The sequence below is a fragment of the Cherax quadricarinatus genome, chromosome 77 (assembly GCF_038502225.1).
Source record: "Cherax quadricarinatus isolate ZL_2023a chromosome 77, ASM3850222v1, whole genome shotgun sequence".
Taxonomy (NCBI): Eukaryota; Metazoa; Arthropoda; class Malacostraca; order Decapoda; family Parastacidae; genus Cherax; species Cherax quadricarinatus.
The window spans coordinates 3,804,901-3,827,455 of record NC_091368.1 but is presented as its reverse complement, the minus strand read 5'-3'; the positions used below and the strand labels follow the sequence as shown (position 1 = coordinate 3,827,455).

At 40.9% G+C, this 22,555-nt stretch overlaps 1 protein-coding gene across 2 annotated transcripts in view; it reads right to left on the bottom strand.

Moving 5' to 3' along the window:
* LOC128702016 (kielin/chordin-like protein) overlaps positions 1 to 22,555 on the bottom strand; it is a 93,267-nt gene that overhangs the window by 51,385 nt on the left and 19,327 nt on the right. For both annotated transcript variants that reach the window (XM_070101438.1, XM_070101439.1), the window contains 5 exons: positions 14,645 to 14,782; positions 8,757 to 8,873; positions 6,903 to 7,055; positions 6,366 to 6,503; positions 1,578 to 1,694 (listed from right to left, as the gene is read on the bottom strand). In XM_070101438.1, the coding sequence (XP_069957539.1) occupies positions 1,578 to 1,694; positions 6,366 to 6,503; positions 6,903 to 7,055; positions 8,757 to 8,873; positions 14,645 to 14,782 (663 nt within the window). The remainder of the gene's footprint in view (positions 1 to 1,577; positions 1,695 to 6,365; positions 6,504 to 6,902; positions 7,056 to 8,756; positions 8,874 to 14,644; positions 14,783 to 22,555) is intronic.

Below are 22,555 nucleotides of genomic sequence, written 5' to 3'. Positions count from 1 at the left end.
AGCCAAAAGACGAAGCAATATTTCCCATAAGAAATAATGGGAATAAAATTAATTCATTCTAGACCCACAAAAAAATTCACAAAAAATACATTTTTTACAGAATAACTATAGTTTTACATACCCACAACACAGATAAATACATATATATCATACAATACATACATAAATTACAATTTAAATAAACATTTAAAATAACATTTACTTACCTTTATTGAAGAGACTTGCTGGCATCTGGAAGATAGGAGAAGAGAGGGAGTTGAGGTTATTGTTTGGAAAGGGAATCCCCCTCCATAAGGACTTTAGGTAACAAGTTCTTATCTGGGGTTTCTTCCCTTTTTTGTCTTTTAAGGCCACTAGGACCAGCTTGAGAGTCACTGGAGCCCTGTTGCACAACATAACTGTCAAGAGTGCTCTGTTTCTGGCATCTCTAAGATTTCCCTGAAGTGGGACAAGGTATTTTTCTACTATCTCCTCCTTCACTGCTCTGATGTTCCTCACTTTCTTTACCACAGGGTCCATGGTGGCTTATTTCATAGTCACAGTTAATGGCTGGCTGGATGCCTGGCTGGCTGGCTGGATAGCTGGCTGGATGGCTGGTTGGATGCCTTGCTGCCTGGCTGGATGGCTGCCTTGCTGCCTGGCTGGCAGGCAGGCAGGATGAGAGTGCAGGGCAATGTTCACTCAAGGATAAACAACTCTAGACTGGCTCATGATGCCTGTGCGGGCAGACGCACAGGTCTGGTATGCCGGCTGAAACCTGGGGCAACAGCCGAAATGCGGGACAAAATTTGGCTGAAAAAAGCGGCCAAAACCCGAAGCGGCCAATTATCAGGGCAACCGAAACCCTGGGTTTCACTGTACTGTACTCCACTATAGAGATATACTGTGTTTAAAGTTCATGCATCTGTAACCTTCAAGGAGGAGGAGGAGGAGGAGGAACTATAATGCTGGAGAAGTGCTCATGGTGTAAGGAACTGAAGCTACCCTTCAGTTTCCCTGAATCAAACCCCTGATTACCTCATAACAATATGGGTCTCTACCATATGACCTTTATGGGTTTTATACTTCCCTATAATTATAATCATGCAGAAACTGTTTCTCCTTTGCAAAAAATCTCGAAGTACAGTACCATATTCAAACTACTGTATAATTAAAATGTACGTGTATGTATACCATAAGAACATTGATGAAATAAATTTGACTAAATGAAATCTCTGACCATAGCTCACTCACTTCTCATCCTGTTTCCTATATGTATATTTCATAATAAAAATTACATCAAAATAATGCAAGAATAGGCTTTCAAATTAGCTGAAGTGGGTAACAGCTTTTACCTTACCAAACCATGGAATGGGCGAGGGTTTGAACCTAAAATTCACAAGCCAGTGCTTGTAATTAAAGGTAGGAACTTAACCTGACCCTGTAGAAACCTAGTTGAATGGCTATACCCTTGCCTGTGGTCACAAACGTCTAAGGATCATTTCTCCAGTGAATATCATAGTAAAATGATACAAAATATAATTGATTGTACAAACACTTGTGTAATGACAAAAAAAAAAAAATCTATAGACTCTTACTGCAGAGTTTTTCGGTGCAAAAAGCTTTGCCATTCTTACAGTTGCACCAGTTACAGTTATCTTGCTTCCAGTGTGATCTCTCAGTGCACACAACCTGCCCCGGGCGAGGCTTATAATCTGTTGATAGAAACAATGGCATCAGATTAAATAATTCAAATGTACAACAAATACAATAGTATAGTGTAGGAACAAAAGCAGTCAAGGTGCAGTCAAGGTCTTCGTGTTCCCACTTCTGACAATGTTCTGATGTCGATGAAGAGCTCTTGGCTCAAGGAACTGGGGCTACCCTCCCCTTCCTTAGATCAAACCTGATTAACTTTCATTTCTCAGGAGAAATGGGAATAGGAATTTAAAACAGCAGTGCAATAAGCCTACTGACCCATGCAAGGAAGGTCCTACTTACTCAATACTCTATGACCCACATGAGTTTAGTGCTTCTCCATGAACATAATAATGAATGCCAATGGAAATAAGTGACTGACTTTTTTTGGGGTTATCCTATTGGGTAATATAAACATTTAACTAGGTGTGATAAGGGAAATTGGTTTTGCCATTCATAAATTTCAACTTTTGTCACACACTCTGGAACAGATTAATTATGAAATTCGAAGGTTCACTGTACGTGATGTAATGACGTACTATACAGCCTCTCCTCACTTAACGACTGAGTTCTGTTCCTAAGACCACATTGCTAAATGAATTTGTCGCTAAGTGAGGAGCATATTATAATGGTAGTGGGTTTATGTCAACCATCTTTGGTATTGTTTTAATGTTAACTTTGCACCATTTAAAACATTTCTGGTATATTTTTAAATGTTTATACAGTAATGTATATTGTAATACACAGAGGAAATCAGCTCTAATATACACTATTTAGGTATGCACACTGGTCAGTATGCATACCTAAATAATGCATTATACAGGTAGGTAGTAGGTTGGTAGACAGCAACCACCCAGGGAAGTACTACCGTCCTGCCAGATGACTGTGAAACAGAAACCTGTAACTGTTTTGCATGATGGTAGGATTGCTGGTTTCTTTTTCTGTCTCATAAACACGCTAGATAACAGGGATATCTTGCTACTCCTACTTACACTTTGGTCACACTTCACAGACATGCACATGCACATATATATACATACATCTAGGTTTTTCTCCTTTTTGTAAATAGCTCTTGTTCCTCTTTATTTCTTCTATTGTCCATGGGGAAGTGGAAAAGAATCTTTCCTCCGTAAGCCATGCGTGTCGTATGAGGCGACTAAAATGCTGGGAGCAATGGGCTAGTAACCCCTTCTCCTGCAGACTTTTACTAAAAAAGAGAAGAAGAAAAACTTTATAAAACTGGGATGCTTAAATGTGCGTGGATGTAGTGCGGATGACAAGAAACAGATGATTGCTGATGTTATGAATGAAAAGAAGTTGGATGTCCTGGCCCTAAGCGAAACAAAGCTGAAGGGGGTAGGGGAGTTTCGGTGGGGGGAAATAAATGGGATTAAATCTGGAGTATCTGAGAGAGTTAGAGCAAAGGAAGGGGTAGCAGTAATGTTGAATGATCAGTTATGGAAGGAGAAAAGAGAATATGAATGTGTAAATTCAAGAATTATGTGGATTAAAGTAAAGGTTGGATGCGAGAAGTGGGTCATAATAAGCGTGTATGCACCTGGAGAAGAGAGGAATGCAGAGGAGAGAGAGAGATTTTGGGAGATGTTAAGTGAATGTATAGGAGCCTTTGAACCAAGTGAGAGAGTAATTGTGGTAGGGGACCTGAATGCTAAAGTAGGAGAAACTTTTAGAGAGGGTGTGGTAGGTAAGTTTGGGGTGCCAGGTGTAAATGATAATGAGACCCCTTTGATTGAACTTTGTATAGAAAGGGGTTTAGTTATAGGTAATACATATTTTAAGAAAAAGAGGATAAATAAGTATACAAGATATGATGTAGATATGATGGTAGATAAAAGACTGTTGAGTAGACTTCAGGATGTACATGTTTATAGAGGGGCCACAGATATATCAGATCACTTTCTAGTTGTTGCTACACTGAGAGTAAAAGGTAGATGGGATACAAGGAGAATAGAAGCATCAGGGAAGAGAGAGGTAAAGGTTTATAAACTAAAAGAGGAGGCAGTTAGGGTAAGATATAAACAGCTATTGGAGGATAGATGGGCTAATGAAAGCATAGGCAATGGGGTCGAAGAGGTATGGGGTAGGTTTAAAAATGTAGTGTTAGAGTGTTCAGCAGAAGTTTGTGGTTACAGGAAAGTGGGTGCGGGAGGAAAGAGGAGCGATTGGTGGAATGATGATGTGAAGAGAGTAGTAAGGGAGAAAAAGTTAGCATATGAGAAGTTTTTACAAAGGAGAAGTGATGCAAGGAGGGAAGAGTATATGGAGAAAAAGAGAGAGGTTAAGAGAGTGGTGAAGCAATGTAAAAAGAGAGCAAATGAGAGAGTGGGTGAGATGTTATCAACAAATTTTGTTGAAATTAAGAAAAAGTTTTGGAGTGAGATTAACAAGTTAAGAAAGCCTAGAGAACAAATGGATTTGTCAGTTAAAAATAGGAGAGGAGAGTTATTAAATGGAGAGTTAGAGGTATTGGGAAGATGGAGGGAATATTTTGAGGAATTGTTAAATGTTGATGAAGATAGGGAAGCTGTGATTTCGTGTATAGGGCAAGGAGGAACAACATCTTGTAGGAGTGAGGAAGAGCCAGTTGTGAGTGTGGGGGAAGTTCGTGAGGCAGTAGGTAAAATGAAAGGGGGTAAGGCAGCCGGGATTGATGGGATAAAGATAGAAATGTTAAAAGCAGGTGGGATATAGTTTTGGAGTGGTTGGTGCAATTATTTAATAAATGTATGGAAGAGGGTAAGGTACCTAGGGATTGGCAGAGAGCATGCATAGTTCCTTTGTATAAAGGCAAAGGGGATAAAAGAGAGTGCAAAAATTATAGGGGGATAAGTCTGTTGAGTATACCTGGCAAAGTGTATGGGAGAGTTATTATTGAAAGAATTAAGAGTAAGACGGAGAATAGGATAGCAGATGAACAAGGAGGCTTTAGGAAAGGTAGGGGGTGTGTGGACCAGGTGTTTACAGTGAAACATATTAGTGAACAGTATTTAGATAAGGCTAAAGAGGTCTTTGTGGCATTTATGGATTTGGAAAAGGCGTATGACAGGGTGGATAGGGGGGCAATGTGGCAGATGTTGCAGGTGTATGGTGTAGGAGGTAGGTTACTGAAAGCAGTGAAGAGTTTTTACGAGGATAGTGAGGCTCAAGTTAGAGTATGTAGGAAAGAGGGAAATTATTTCTCAGTAAAAGTAGGCCTTAGACAAGGATGTGTGATGTCACCGTGGTTGTTTAATATATTTATAGATGGGGTTGTAAGAGAAGTAAATGCGAGGGTCTTGGCAAGAGGCGTGGAGTTAAGATAAAGAATCACACAAAGTGGGAGTTGTCACAGTTGCTCTTTGCTGATGACACTGTGCTCTTGGGAGATTCTGAAGAGAAGTTGCAGAGATTGGTGGATGAATTTGGTAGGGTATGCAAAAGAAGAAAATTGAAAGTGAATACAGGAAAGAGTAAGGTTATGAGGATAACAAAAAGATTAGGTGATGAAAGATTGGATATCAGATTGGAGGGAGAGAGTATGGAGGAGGTGAATGTATTCAGATATTTGGGAGTGGACGTGTCAGCAGATGGGTCTATGAAAGATGAGGTGAATCATAGAATTGATGAGGGGAAAAGGGTGAGTGGTGCACTTAGGAGTCTGTGGAGACAAAGAACTTTGTCCTTGGAGGCAAAGAGGGGAATGTATGAGAGTATAGTTTTACCAACGCTCTTATATGGGTGTGAAGCATGGGTGATGAATGTTGCAGCGAGGAGAAGGCTGGAGGCAGTGGAGATGTCATGTCTGAGAGCAATGTGTGGTGTGAATATAATGCAGAGAATTTGTAGTTTGGAAGCTAGGAGGAGGTGCGGGATTACCAAAACTGTTGTCCAGAGGGCTGAGGAAGGGTTGTTGAGGTGGTTCGGACATGTGGAGAGAATGGAGCGAAACAGAATAACTTCAAGAATGTATCAGTCTGTAGTGGAAGGAAGGCAGGGTAGGGGTCAGCCTAGGAAAGGTTGGAGGGAGGGGGTAAAGGAGGTTTTGTGTGCGAGGGGCTTGGACTTCCAGCAGGCATGCGTGAGCGTGTTTGATAGGAGTGAATGGAGACAAATGGTTTTTAATACTTGACGTGCTGTTGGAGTGTGAGCAAAGTAACATTTATGAAGGGGTTCAGGGAAACCGGCAGGCCGGACTTGAGTCCTGGAGATGGGAAGTACAGTGCCTGCACTCTGAAGGAGGGGTGTTAATGTTGCAGTTTAAAAACTGTAGTGTAAAACACCCTTCTGGCAAGACAGTGATGGAGTGAATGATGGTGAGAGTTTTTCTTTTTCGGGCCACCCTGCCTTGGTGGGAATCGGCCAGTGTGATAATAATAATAAAAAACAATAATGCATTATACATTATTTAGGTATGCATACTGGCCGTTGTAAGTCCGAGTCGTCAGTAAACAAGTACGTCACTAAGTGAGGAGAGGCTGTAATTATAATCTTACAGCAGTAACTGTGAACACTTTCCACTTAATCTCTGGAGTTCCTCTAGCTGGCAGAGGACCTTGTGCTACAGCCCCTAAAGCCCATGCCTTATTCCATCCCTGATTTAGCCATAATGTATCCTCTCTCAGTCGAAATTAATGGAAGTAGCAAAGAACAAGCAATAATAAAGAGTTAAAAATTGAGAACATACGTACTTGGTGGACAACCCTTCATTGCGCAGGCACTGTTGGCACCATTATTTGTACACGAACACCAATTGCAATTCATCATCCATCTCGATCCTGGCTTACAGTGGGTATAAGCAGGAGGGGGTGGATCAGTAACCACTAAATCTATAAAAAAAAAAAGGGTCAGTAAGTCAGTATGGCATTGTACGACTTGAGAAGGCTAGTGTGGCTCTTGATCCAAGGAACTGAAGTTACCCTCCCTTTTCATGGATCAACCTTAATTACTGCCCAGTCTCCAGATAATGAATGTATGTTCAAAGATGATAATAACAATATTATTACTCTTGTTCAATTTATATTAATAAAAACAATAAAAAATGAATTTTTATCATTCTCATTATAGTGAAACACTATTATGTGACTAAAGATTAAATTTTTTATATTTCAGCATGATACAGTGTTTGTACAGAGATGGGTGACATTTAGGTAGAACAATAGAAGGACAGCAGTGGAACACAAAGTAACAGAATGGAAGTGATCTGGAAGCAAGGAACATTACTGAACCTGCTGGTGGTGGACACGCCCTCAATGTGCACACACTACCACTACCATCTTCACGGCAGACACAGCTGTTGCAGCCGTCATGCCAACGACTTCGTGGCACACACACGGTGCCAATGGGAGGTCTGGGAAGTTCTGGATCAGGTACAGTATCCACTGTGTCAGAAAAAAAAAAAAAGTGAAGGCATGTCAGCAAATGTTTCACAGACATCAAACGAGGAGTACCCAAATAATAATTATTATACATGTAATATATATATATTTTTTAACACATTGGCTGTTTCCCACCAAGGCAGGGTGGCCCGAAAAAGAAAAACTTTCACCATCATTCACTCCACCATCGCTGTCTTCCCAGAGGCACACTTACACTACAGTTATAAAACTGTATAATTATTTCTATAGGTACATGATGCAGCTTATACAGACCATAACTGACATTAATGACATCTTTTTCAAGAAAACGACTGTATTTCACCGAAGCAGGGTGGCCCAAAAAAGAAAAAGAAAAGTTTCTCTTTTTGACTTTAGTAATGTATACAGAGGGGGTTACTAGCCCCTTGCTCCTGGCATTTTAGTCGCCTCTTACGACATGCATGGCTTACGGAGGAAGAATTCCGTTCCACTTCCCCATGGAGATAAGAAGAAATAAACAAGAACAAGAACTAATAAGAAAATAGAAGAAAACCCAGAGGGGTGTGTATATATATGCTTGTAACATGCATGTGTAACGTGACCTAAGTGTAAGTAGAAGTAGCAAGACATACCTGAAATCTTGCATGTTTATGAGACAGACAAAAGACACTAGCAATCCCACCATCATGTAAAACACTTGGTAGGAGGGTAGTATACTTCCCTGGGTGTTTGCTCTCTACCAGCCTACTACCTGGAGTTTACCTGGAGAGGGTTTTGGGGGTCAACGCCCCCACGGCCCGATCTGAGACCAGGCCTCATGGTAGATCAGGGCGTGATCAACCAGGCTGTTACTGCTGGCCATACGCAAGCTGACGTATGAACCATAGCCCGGTTGGTCAGGTATTGACTTTAGGCGCCTGTCCAGTGCCTTCTTGAAGACAGCCAGGGGTCTATTGCTAATGCCCCTTATGTATGCTGGGAGGCAATTGAACAGTCTTGGGTCCCCAGACACTTACTGTGTTGTCTCAGTGTACTCGTGGTGCCCCTGCTTTTCATCGGGGAAATGTTGCATCTCCTGCCAAGTCTTTTGCTTTCATATGGAGTGATTTTCGTTTGCAGGTTTGGTACCAATCCCTCTAGGACCTTCTAAGTGTATATATCATGCATCTCTCTTGCCTGCATAAGAATGTAGGAACACTGCAGAAGGCCTACTGGCCCATGCGAGGCAGGTCCTTATCAAAACAACCTCTACCTAAAGTTACCTAAGAAATAACTCCCGTACCCAATGACACCATTCAAACAGACCAAGGACCTTCAACTGTTCCCAGTAGTTTAGGTGCCTTATTGCACTTAATGACATTAATGACATACTATATAAAAAAAACTTGTTATGCAGAGCATTTCAGGCAAATTAGGTCAATTTTGTCCCCAGGATGAGACCCACACCAGTCAGATAACACCTGGGTACCTACTTACTGCTAGATGAACAGTGACAGCAAGTGTAAGGTGACTAATACCAAGGTACCTCCTTACTGCTAGGTGAACATGGACAGCAGGTGTCTTAAGTAAACATGTCCAATGTTTCCAGCCATACCGGGGATCAAACCATGGACACTCAGTGTGTGAGCTGAGTGTGCTACCAACCCAGCTACAGCAACTCTTAACCTAACCTTATACAAACACTTGTGTAAAGACAAAAAAAAAAAAAAATCTACAGAATCTTACCACAGAGCTTTTCAGTGCAAGAGGCTTTGCCATTGTTACAGTTGCACCAGTTACAGTTGTCTTGCTTCCAGCGTGATCCCTCGGTGCACACAGCCTGCCCTGGCTGAGGCTTATAATCTGTTGACGGAAGCAATAGTATCAGAGTAAAAAATTCAAATGTACAAGAAATACAGTGGACCCCCGGTTAACGATATTTTTTCACTCCAGAAGTATGTTCAGGTGCCAGTACTGACCGAATTTGTTCCCATAAGAAATATTGTGAAGTAGATTAGTCCATTTCAGACCCCCAAACATACACATACAAACGCACTTACATAAATACACTTACATAATTGGTCGCATTCGGAGGTAATTGTTATGCGGGGGTCCACTGTACAACATATTTTAGGAACAAAAGCAATCAAGGTTCAGTACATGCTCTTCGTGTTCCCACTTTTGATACAATGCGCTGATGTTGGTGAAGGGCTCTTGATTCAAGGAACTGGGGCTACCCTCTCCTTCCTTGGATCAAACCTGATTTCCTCTCATTTTCCAGGGGAAATGGGAATAGCAATTCAAAGCAGCAGTGCAATAAGCCTACTGACCCATCCAAGAAAGGTCCTACTTAATGCTCTATGACCCTCATGGGTTTAGTGCTTCTCCATGAATATAATGAATCCCAGTGGATTATTATTATAATCACAGGGGAGCACTAAATCTGTAGGATTATACAGTGCATGTGGGGGGGCATAGAAGGTATTCAGGGAACCAGAGCACAGATCCAATTCCCTAGATCAAGAGCCCCTCACCAGTGTCAAGGAACCTCCCTTGAGGGGAATCCCAATGGAAACAAGTCACTGACTTGTTTTTTGCTTATCATGGTGGGTAATTTACACACCTGTAGCTTCTTTCTTCTTTCTTTCAACACACTGGCCATATCCCACCAAGGCAGGGTGGCCCAAAAAGAAAAACGAAAGTTTCTCTTTGAAATTTAGTACAGTGGACCCTCGACTAATGATATTAATTGGTACCCGAGAACGATTATCGTTAGTCGAGTTTTTTAATGTTAGTCGAGGCAACATGTTAGCATTAACATGTATCGTTAGTTGAATTTAACTTTAGTCGATGCAATCGTTGGTCGAGGGTCCACTGTAATTTATATGGGAGAAGGGGTTACTAGCCCCTTGCTCCCGGCATTTTAGTCGCCTCTTACAACACGCATGGCTTACAGAGGAAGAATTTTGTTCCACATCCCCATGGAGATAAGAGGAAATAAACAAAAACTAGAAAGAAAATAGAAGAATACCCAGAGGGGTGTGTATATACAGTGTATATGCTTGTACATGTATGTGTAGTGTGACCTAAGTGTAAGTAGAAATAGCAAGACATACCTGAAATCTTGCATGTTTATGAGACAGACAAAAGACACCAGCAATCCTACCATCATGTAAAACAATTACAGGTTTTCGTTGTACACTCACTTGGCAGGACGGTAGTATCTCCCTGGGTGGTTGCTGTTTACCAACCTACTACCTAGGACACCTGTAGCTATGTATGAGAATTGTACTTGTGTATCAGTACTTAAATAAACTTAATTCTTACACCCAACCATTCCCACTACCTGGAGTCTATCTGCTGGGTGTTTTGGGGATCAACGCCCCCATGGCACAGTCCTATTTTAAATGTCTAAAAAACTAGTTTCAATAATGCTACTTGATCTAGAAGACAAACAGAATGCAGATGTAATACAGTGGACCCCCGGTTAACGATATTTTTTTCACTCCAGAAGTATGTTCAGGTGCCAGTACTGACCGAATTTGTTCCCATAAGGAATATTGTGAAGTAGATTAGTCCATTTCAGACCCCCAAACATACACGTACAAACGCACTTACATAAATACACTTACATAATTGGTCGCATTGGGAGGTGATCGTTATGCGGGGGTCCACTGTATACACAGACTTTGCAAAAGCCTTTGGCAAGTGTGACCATGGTGTAATAGCACACAAAATGCGTGCTAAAGGAATAACAAGAAAAATTGGTAGATGGATCTATAATTTCCTAATAAAAAGAACAAATAGTCAACAGAGTAAAATCTGAGGCAGCTACAGTGAAAAGCTCTTGTTCCTCATCCTCATATCTGACACAGACAGATATATAAGCCACAGCAACGTGTCTTCCTTTGCAGATGACACCCGAATCTGCATGACAGTGTCCTCCATTGAAGACACTGCAATACTCCAGGTGGACATCAACCAAATCTTTAAATGGGTTGCAGAAAACAATATGAAGTTCAATGATGAATTCCAATTACTCCAATATGGAAAACGTGGAGAAATTAAATCTGCATTGCAGTATAAAACAAAATCCAACCACACAATAGAGTGAAAAACTAGTGTCCAAGACCTGGGAGTGATCATGTCGGAGGATCTCGCCTTCAAAGACCATAACATTGTATTAATTGCATCTGCTAGAAAAATGACAGGATGGATAATGAGAACCTTCAAAACTAGGTATACCAAGCCCATGATGGCACACTTCAGTTCGCTTGTTCTATCTAGGCTGGCATATTGCTGCACACTAACAGCACCTTTCAAGGCAGGTGAAATTGCTGACCTAGAAAATGTACGGAGAACCTTCACAGCACACATAACTGCAATAAAACACCTCAATTACTGGGAAAGCTTGAAGTTCCTCAACCTGTATCCCTAGTATGCAGGTGGGAGAGATACATGATTATGTACACTTGGAAAATCCTAGAGGGATTAGTACCAAACTTGCACACGAAAATCACTCCCATTGAAAGCAAAAGACTCGGCAGATGATGCAACATCCCCCCAGTGAAAAGCAGGGTTGCCACTAGCATAAGAGACAACACAACAAGTGTCAAGGGCCCAAGACTGTTCAACTGCCTCCCAGCATACATAAGGGGGATTACCAATAGACCCCTGGCTGTCTTCAAGTAGGCACTGGACAGGCATCTAAAATCAGTACCTGACCAGCCGGGCTGTGGTTCGTATGTCAGGTTGTGTGGGGCCAACAACAAAAGCCTGGTTGATCAGGCCCTGATCCACCATGAGGCCTGGTCACAGACCGGGCCACAGGGGCGTTGATCCCCAGAACCCTCTCTGTAACACTTGCAGTCTTTTTTTTTTTTTTAGCACAAGTTAATTTCCCACCAAGATAGGGTGACACCTCCCCAAAAGAGAAGAAATGCATTCATCATCATTTGTGCTTGTCATCAGTGTGCTGACATCACAGTTCAGATGACCCTCTCAGTTGCAATATGCCCACACCTCCTTTTATCATATTTTAATAGCTTCATTGTGCACCCCATACCCATGGAGTGGGCAGCAGTTAAAAAATAATTAAAAAATAAAATTTTATTTTTTTGCTAAGGTTACAATGTGTGTTTATATTTCATAATATGATTGGTACAAAGAGCCACTGGAGTGCCACAGGGAAGTGTCCTTGGTCCCCTGCTCTTCCTCTTATACGTCAATGATCTACCTAATGTATCAACACCTTAAGCCTATTCTCTTTGCTGACGATACGACACATGTCATCTCCCACCCTAATCTTGCCTCACTCAACACTATTGTTAGTGAAGAAGTAGTAAAAATATTGATCTGGATGACTGCTAAGACACTTACACTTAATACTGACAAAATCTACATTCTGTTTAGGAACAAAAGAGGTGCTGCCCAGCTGAACATAACGATTGACAACACTCCTATTGCTAAACATAATGAGGGCAAATTCCTGGGCCTGCACCTTGAGAGCAACCTGAAATTCAACACCCACATCCAACAAATAAAAATAGTATCCAAAACAGTTGGGATCCTCTCCAAGATACGTTTCTACGTACCACAATCAGCCCTACTCACACTATACTATTCACTCGTGTATCCCTACCTCACCTATGCTATTTGTGCCTGGGGATCAACAGCAGCAACTCACCTAAAACCAATAATAACCCAACAAAATTGCAGTAAGAATTATCATGCAATCCAGTGCAAGACAGCACACACCTCCACTCTACAAAGACCTAAACCTACTCACTGTACAGAACATTCACACCTACTATTGTGCAACCTACATTTACAGAACCATAAATTCTAATATTAACCCTGAACTAAAACACTTTCTTGATAATTGCAACAGGACCCATAGACACAACACCAGACACAAAAATCCCTATGACATTTCCCGTATCCGGCTAAACCTCTACAAAAATTTGATGTACATAAAAGGCCCTAAAATCTGGAACTCCCTGCCTGAATACTATAGAACCGCAGACTTAACAGCCATTATCAAAACTACCGTTAAAAAAATCTCATCTCCTTAACACACCCCATCATCATCTAACCAAATGAAAACCACCTAATGCTCTTTTATGTATCATGAATGCACTCAAAACAATATAGATTGCTCTTGTTATCTATAATTCCCCTATAATTTACACCTACACCCACCCAAATGACTGTAAACATAATATTCCTAATATAGCTATTGCCTATTAAATCTTAAGTTAGTCGTAAGTTTGCCTAAGACACTCTTCCAGTATATGAGCTTCAACAGAGAATGTATCATGCCAAGACAAATCCAATCCCATTACTAAGTCTACAATTTGTAATATTATATGATTTGTACTATCTATTTCAAATCTAATTATGTATGTACCTAACTGGGTATGTATCTAATTGTATATCCAATAATATGTTAAAATGTACTGCTCAATTATAACCAATATTAATATAGAGTAAGAATTAGTATTAGTCTACCTGAAGTGCCTAGGCATGATAGTGGCCTTCTTTGTAATTAAAATTTTTTAACATTTAAACCACACATTGTAAGTTTCACAAGAAAATAAATATTTGTATTTGCACTATCATGCCGAGGCATTTTGGGCAGACTTAACCTAATACTTATAGACTACTTAAAGAGTGGTAGAATACAATATTTAATATTTTATTCTATTATTAATACGACATATTACAATTTATGATGCGAACATACATTTTTATGTTTGTAATTAGTTAAAAGATTACAGAAGCACATAATGAGTCTAGGGACTCAGCACCCATGTATTTCGAATTCAATATTCAAGTTTATATATACATTATATATATTTTTCTTTTTTTAATGCAGTGCAAAAAATTGTAGTATACATGCACAGCTGTCCCCCCATATATGCAGGGGATACATTCCAAGACTTACTGTGGATACCTGAAACTGCCAATAGTACTGAACTCCATATATGAGTCAGCTTCATTCACATTACTTAGCTATGATAAAGTTTAATTGATAAATTACACAAAGTAAACTGAGAATTAGCACTTTTTCACTGATGGGAAACATTTCTCTTAGGCTCTGAAAAACTGCCACCACCACTACTTTTGCACTTTGGTGCCATCAGTAAGCAAAATAAAAGATTTTTTGGCCACTGGAAACTGTGGCACTGTTAAAAACTGTTTTGCCTAACAGTGTTAGGCACAAAAGAAAGCCATTAGCATGCTGTGTATTTCTGGCAAAATAATGGCGGTTAAAACACATTTGTTTTGTTTAATTCATGCTAAATGCTAAACCCACGTAGGTCATTCAGTGCAAGAAATGGAGGCTTGATCCTCGTCTAGTTAAGCACATTACAGTGGTAATGATCCTCGGAATGGGTGGGATACAGACCCATGGTGAGCGAGCCATAAAACTCAACAGTGTGTAAACCACTCACCATGGGTTCACCCCCCCAACCCCATTCCGTGATTTGTTTGCATTCATTGTATTATGATTTCATGAGTTATGATGGCAGTTCTGAGGGGACTTGAATTGTCATATATCCTCTCTCAGTCAATATTAATGAAAGTAGTGAAGAACGAGTAATAATAAGAGTTGAAAACTGAGAACATACTTGGTAGACAGCCTATCAAAGTGCAGGCACCGCCAGAACCATCTTTTCCACATGTACACCAATTGCAATCCTTCATCCATCGCGATCCTGGCTTACAGTAGGTATATGCAGGAGGGGGCAGCTCAGTACCCACTATATCTGTAAAAGAAAAAAAATTGGGTCAGTAAGTTAATATGGCACTACATGATTTGTGGGGACTAACATGGCTCTTAATCCAAGGAACTGAAGTTATCTTCCCTTTTCATGGCTCAACCTTAATTACTCATATCTGACATAAACAGAGATATAAGCCACAGCACCACGTCTTCCTCTGCTGACAATACCAAAATTTGCACGACTGTCATTCATTGAAGACACTGCAAATCTCCAAGTGGACATTAACCAAGTTTTTAAATGGGCCTCAGAAAACAATACGAGGTTCAATGATGAGAAATTTCAATTACTCTGATATGGAAAACTCAAGGAAATAAAAACTGGATCAGAATATAAAGCAAATTCCAATCACACAAAAGAGAAAAACTAATGTTAAGGACCTGGGAGTGATTATGCCAGAGAATCTCACTTTTAAAAACCACAACAATGTCTCTACCACATTTACTAGGAAAATGGTAAGATGGATAATGAGAACCTTCAAAACTAGGGATGCCAAGCCATTAATGATTCTTTTCATATCGCTTGTTTTCTCTAGGCCAGAATATTGCTGTACACTAATGGCCCCTTTCAAGGCAGGTGAAATTGCAGATCTGCAGAATATACAGAGAACTTTCACTGAATGTATAAGTACAATAAAGCACTTGGAATGCAGGCAAGAAAGCTACATGATAATATAATATACACTTGGAAAATCCTAGAGGGACTAGTCCCAAATCTGCACACGAAAATTACTCCCTACAAAAACAAAAGACTCGGCAGGCTGTGCGGTATTCCCTCAATGAAAAGCAGGGGATGACAACACAATAAGTGCCCCTCAAGGAAGGTTCCTTGATGCTGGTGAGGGGCTCTTGATCCAGGGAATTGGATCTGTGCTCCAGTTCCCTGAATTAAGCCTGAATACCTTTCACATCTCCCCCACAGGCGCTGTATAATCCTGCGGGTTTAGCGCTTCCCCCTTGATTATAATAACAACACAATAAGTGTAACAGACCCAAGATTGTTCATTTGCCTCCCAGCATACATATTGGGAATTACCAATAGACCCCTGGCTGTCTTCAAGAGGGAGCCAAACAGTCAACTAAAGTCAATACCTGATCAGCTGAGCTGTAGTTTGTACAGTGGTCCCTCGCTTTTCGTAGTTCTCGGCAATCGTAAATTTCGCCAATCATAGGGGTATTTTCATATAAACATGGACTCGCTTTTCATAGGTTGACTCGCGAATAGTAGTTAGTCCGGGACGCGTACGCACGGTGTGAGCCGGGGCGGCCTCCCTACCCAGCCAGTCTGGCATTGTTTACCAGTGAGTGAAGGTCCCCTCAAGTGCTCCTATGAAATATTTCATAATATTCCACTCATTTTAGTGCTTGCAATTACTAAATAAGCTACCATGGCTCCAAAGAAAGCTTCTAGTGCCAAGCCTGTGGTAAAGAAGGCGAGAAATATGTACAGTGACAAAGTCTTGGGCCATTTTTGGGAAGTGTTAAAGAGACGCCAGAAACAGAGCTCTCTCCACAGTTACTTTGCGAGACAGGACTAGAGTGACTCTCAAGGTGGTCCTAGTGGCATTAAGAAACAGAGAAGAGAAGCAACCCCAGAGAAGCAATTGGTACCTGAGGTGTTGCTGGAAGGGGATTCCCCTTCCAAACTGTAAACAGTCCAATCTCTCTCCTCTTCCAGTCTCCCATACACTAAGAAGAATCTCCAATAAAGGTAAGTGTTATGCTGTTAATGTTTCATTCATCATTTCCCATTGTATTGTTTATGTACTATATGTATATTTAGGGGAATGTATGAGAGTATAGTTTTACCAACGCTCTTATATGGGTGTGAAGTATGGGTGATGAATGTTGCAGCGAGGAGAAGGCTGGAGGCAGTGGAGATGTCACGTCTGAGGGCAATGTGTAGTGTGAATATAATGCAGAGAATTCGTAGTTTGGAAGTTAGGAGGAGGAAGTTGGAGGTTAGGAGGTGCGGGATTACCAAAACTGTTGTCCAGAGGGCTGAGGAAGGGTTGTTGAGGTGGTTCAGACATGTAGAGAGAATGGAGCGAAACAGAGTGACTTCAAGAGTGTATCAGTCTGTAGTGGAAGGAAGGCGGGGTAGGGGTTGGCCTAGGAAATGTTGGAGGGAGGGGGTAAAGGAGGTTTTGTGTGCGAGGGGCTTGGACTTCCAGCAGGCATGCGTGAGCGTGTTTGATAGGAGTGAATGGAGACAAATGGTTTTTAATACTTGACATGCTGTTGGAGTGTGAGCAAAGTAACATTCATGAAGGGGTTCAGGGAAACCGGCAGGCCGGACTTGAGTCCTGGAGATGGGAAGTACAGTGCCTGCACTCTGAAGGAGGGGTGTTAATGTTGCAGTTTAAAAACTGTAGTGTAAAGCACCCTTCTGGCAAGACAGTGATGGAGTGAATGAAGGTGAAAGTTTTTCTTTTTCGGGCCACCCTGCCTTGGTGGGAATCGGCCAGTGTGATAAAAAAAAAAATGTATATTTCATGTAAAAAAAATTTTTGTTTTAATACTTCTGGGTGTCAGGAACAGATTAATTGTATTTACATTATTTCTTATGGGGAAAATTGATTCGCAAATCGTAAATTTCGTTTATAGTAACGGCTCCAGGAACGGATTAATTACGAAAAACGAGGGACCACTGTATGTTGGTTTGTATATGGCCAGCAGTAAGAGCCTGGCTGATGAGGCCCTGATCCACCATGAGGCCTGGTCATGGACCAGGCCACAGGGGTGTTGACCTCCAAAACCCTCTCCAGGTATACCTGTACCTAAATAAACTTATTCCCTTTCTTACTTTTCAGGTTTCCTGATGGGTCAGTACGACTGTGAAATCCTCACATCTCCGAGATTGAGCAGGATATTCTGTACCACTTGGCCCTGGGTTCAGGCTCCCATGATCTGGTGGAGATGTTCAGTGAGATCCGCTTTGTTTGCATGGGAGGCACACCCAAGCGCATGGAACATCCTTCAGGTATATACCTCCCATTCCCCAGGTAATGAATGCATGTCCAAAACAGTTGGCATCCTCTCCAATATACGTTATTATGTACCACAAACAGCACTACTTACATTATACTACTCACTGATCTACCCCTACCTCACCTATGCTATTTGTGCCTGGGGATCCACAACAGCATATCACCTCAAGCCAATAATAACTTGACAAAAGGATGCAGTACAAATGATCACGGTCCACTGCTAGACACTTCCCCCCCCCCCACTCTTCAAAGACCTAAATCTACTCGCTATACAAAACATTCACTCTTACTACTGTGCATCCTACAAATACAGAACAATAAATTCTAATATTAATCCTGACCTGAAACACTTCCTTGATAGTTGCAACAGAACCCATAGACATAATACTAGGCACAAAAATCTCTGACATACCCCATATCTGGCTTAATCTTTGTAAAAATTAAATGTACATAAAGACTCAAAATCTGCAACTCCCTGCCAGAAACCTCCAGAGCCACTCTCTGCCAGCATCTTCAACACTACCTTAAAAAAATACCTCACGTTAACGTATCCCAAGTTCCCAACAACAACTAAATACATTGCCACAAGCATATGGAAAACAATATACAGTGGACCCCCGCTTAACGATCACCTCCAAATGCGACCAATTATGTAAGTGTATTTATGTAAGTGCGTTTGTACGTGTATGTTTGGGGGTCTGAAATGGACTAATCTACTTCACAATATTCCTTATGGGAAAAAATTCGGTCAGTACTGGCACCTGAACATACTACTGGAATGAAAAAAGTTCGTTAACCGGGGGTCCACTGTATTCTTATTCTTATCTGTAATCCACAACTATTGAACATATTAAATGTGTTCAAAATATGTTAATATGCTAGAATCCTCATTAGTTGTAATCAATCTCGTTATGTATAATGTGCTAAAATATAATGCTGTAACTTGTTATTCAACTACTTGTTAATTTACTTACTGCTAAACCACTACTACCATACCCCCGGCCGGGATTGAACCCACGGTCATAGAGTCTCAAAACTCCAGCCCGTCGCGTTAGCCACTAGACCAGCTAGCCACAATAAGATTCATCCAACTAGGCATATTTCTACACCATAGGAAGGTTAGCACAGGCACCACTGACCACAAATGCAAGTTTTTACAGACGAATCTCCAGCTAGCGTGGCCGTGACGAACTCTAGCTCAAGTCCCTTCACTGCCATCAACATGACTCAAGAAATCGTAATGACACTATTGCAGTGAAGGGACATGAGCTAGAGTTCGTCACGGCCACGCTAGCTGGGGATTCGTCTGTAAAAACTTGCATTTGTGGTCACAGTGGTGCCTGTGCTAACCTTCCTATGGTGTAGAAATATACCTAGTTGGATGAATCTTATTGTGGCTAGCTGGTCTAGTGGCTAACGTGACGGGCTGGAGTTTTGAGACTATGACCGCGGGTTCAATCCCGGCCGGGGGTATGGTTTGTTTGCAATCGTGTCATTACGATTTCTTGAGTCAAACCACTACTACCTCTGTTGATATATAAAAAAAACAATGTTCAATTCGAGCCAACTATGATATATATGCCTAGTATTAAGTAGTCTGTAAAGCATTAGGTTTAGTCTGCCCGAAATGCCTCGGCATGATAGTGGCTTTCTTTGCGCTTAGCAAATCAATATTGCAATTACACATAGTAAACTATGCAACAAAATAAACTCCTTAATCCTTAATAAGCTAACCTGTAATTCTTTAAACAATTAAATTGATAAATGTTATGCAGCATGTATTAATACGTTATTCAGTTCTCTTGTGTTCCTTGTAGTACCTAAATTAATTGTTATAACCACTTAGAGACTGTACATACATGTACAGTGAACCCTTGGTGTTCGGCGATCTTAGTTATTGCCAATTTCGGTTTTGGCCGACTTTTTGGCTTTAGTTTTCGTCGATTACCACCATTTTCATTGATCATACGGAACCTGTCCAGTCCCCAGCTCTCAGACAAAGCCCGCATGCATTCTCAGCCAGTGTAGCATTGTTTCTAGGTCAGTGAACATATCCTGCCAGGTCATATGAAACATTTCATAATATGTAATTCATTGTTATTACCACTTGTGTATCCTGTGTGACTGCTAAATAAGTGACCATGGCCCCAAAGAAAGCTCCTAGGGCCAGTGTTTTGACCCTAAGAGACTTCTGGAAGAATCACTTCAATATCTTCCACTGCATAGGCCTTATAATTAAGGCTTGGCAGGGAGTGACTTCCAGGACGATGAACTCTGCCTGAAGAAAATTGTGACCAGATTGTGTCCAAAAGGAAATTGCTTCAGAGGAGGAGGAAGAGAGATGGAAGAAGGTGCCTTCTTCAAAGATTAAGGAGATTTGTGCAATGTGGACTAAAGTGCATTCATCTGTGGAGGAACATCACCCTGAGAAAGCTGTTGCAATCTGTGCTGGCGACTTTTACAATGACAATGCCATGTCCCATTGTAGGCAAATCTTAAAGAGACAGGTATCTGGACAGGTATTTTGTGCAACAGGGGTCCAGTGACTCAAGCTGGTCCTAGTAACAGTAAAAAACAAAGGAGGGAAGTGACCCCAGATAAGGACTTGGTACCTAGAGTCCTTATGGAGGGGGATTCCCCTTCCAAACAATAACCTGGCTTCCCTCTCCCTTCCTCCCTGCCTTCCTTCTATCAACAACAGCCTTCAATAAAGGTAAATGTCATGTTTAATGTTCATTCTTTTGTGCATGTAAATGTATATTTAAGGTAAAAAAAATTTTTTGTTGATACTTCTGGGTGTCTGGAATGGATTAATTCCATTTACATTATTTCTTATGGGGAAAATGGTTTTGGTTTTGGCCGATTTTGGCTTTGGCCAATGGCTCTGGAACGGATTAAACACGAAAACCAAGGGCCCATTGTATAAGCAATCAGTTATAATATTGTTAAATTTATGCTGCATGACCCTGGTAGGTTTAGTGCTTAGTTCTGATTGTAATAATAATAATATTATATTTATATTAATAAAAAAATATAAAAAAAATGGATTTTTATCATTCTCATTACAGAGAAACACTATTATCCAACCTAGTGGAACACCAGAAGGATACTAATGGAACACAAAGTACAAAGGAAAAAAAAAGATTTGGAAACAAGGAACATTGCTGTACCTGCTGGTGGTGAACACGCCCTTAACATGCACACACTACCACTACCATCTTCATGACAGACACAGCCGTTGCAGCCATTATACCAACTAATTCCTGGCAAATACACAGTGCCAGTGGGAGGTTTGGAAAGTTCCTGATCAGGTATAGTGTCCACTGTGTGTAAAAAAAATTGAACTGGGAAGGCATGTCAGCAAATGTTTCACGAACACCAATGAAGGACCCAAAAAGAAATACAAGGACCTCAGTGGAAATACAAGGACCCCAGTGGAAATACAAGGAACCCAAGGTTTAAAGATTAAGGAGTTTATTTCCTTGTATAGTTTACAACGTGTAATTACAATATTGATTTGGTAAGTGCAAAGAAAGCCACTATCATGCCGAGGCATTTCGAGCAGACTAAACCTAATGCTTTACAGACTACTTAATACTAGGCATATACGTATATCATAGTTGGTTCAATAGAGGTAGTAGTGGTTTAGCAGTAATTAAATTAACAAGTAGTTGAATAACAAGTTACAGTATTATATCTTAGCACATTATACATAACGAGATTGAGACCATTTTAATTTTGAAATAATACACAGTTTGACAATTTTTGAGTTGATGGTGGCAATAATATATAGTGTTTGTGTTAGTTTTGGGAGATGAGGCGATTTCTATGCACATATGCTGTATTCTATTCAAGATTGATGGACTGACCACATCAACTCAAGGTTGAGGGATTGATTACCTCATTCTCCCCCTGTTCTTCACATTTCTCCTTTGTATGGACTGATAAAGCCAAAAAAGAAACATTTTCACCATCATTCAACACTTTCACCACCATTCACACGTAATCACTGTCGTTACAGATGCACTCAGATATAACAGTTTAAATGACACTCCAGACTGCCAATATCCCAAACCCCTCCTTTAAAGAGCAGGCATTGTACTTCCCACCTCCAAGACTCAAGTCTGGCTAACCAGTTCCCCTGAATCCCTTCACAAAATATTACCCTGCTCACACTCCAACAGCTTGTCAGGTCCGAAAAACCATTCATCTCCATTCACTCCTATCTAACATGTTCACACATGCCTGCTGCATGTCCAGGCCCCTTGCACACAAAACCTCTATTACCCCTTGCCTTCATCCTTTCCTAGGATGACCCCTACCCCTCCTTCCCTCCATTACAGATTTATTCACCCTCCAAAAAATATCTACATATCTCAATTCTTAGCTAGACGAGATTAATAATGGGTAAGGATGAGGTAGAAACATCACTACAACAACCACAGCCATCCAACCAGGCCTGGCCTGGTTGGCTTTAGCCTGGTGGCTAAAGCTCTCGCTTCACACGGCTAGGGTCCAGGTTCGATTCCCAGTGATGGTAGAAACATTGGACGTGTTTCTTTACTGGCTGCCTATGTTCCCCATCAGTAAAATGGGTACCTGGGTGTTAGTAGCCTGGTGAGGGTCACATCCTGGGACAAAACTGACCTAATTTGCTTGAAATACTCTGCATAACAAGTGGCTTTCTATATAGTATTATGTCACTGATGTCAGCTATGATCTGTATACCTTGTAAATTAACTTGTAGAAATAAAAATATTATATTATTA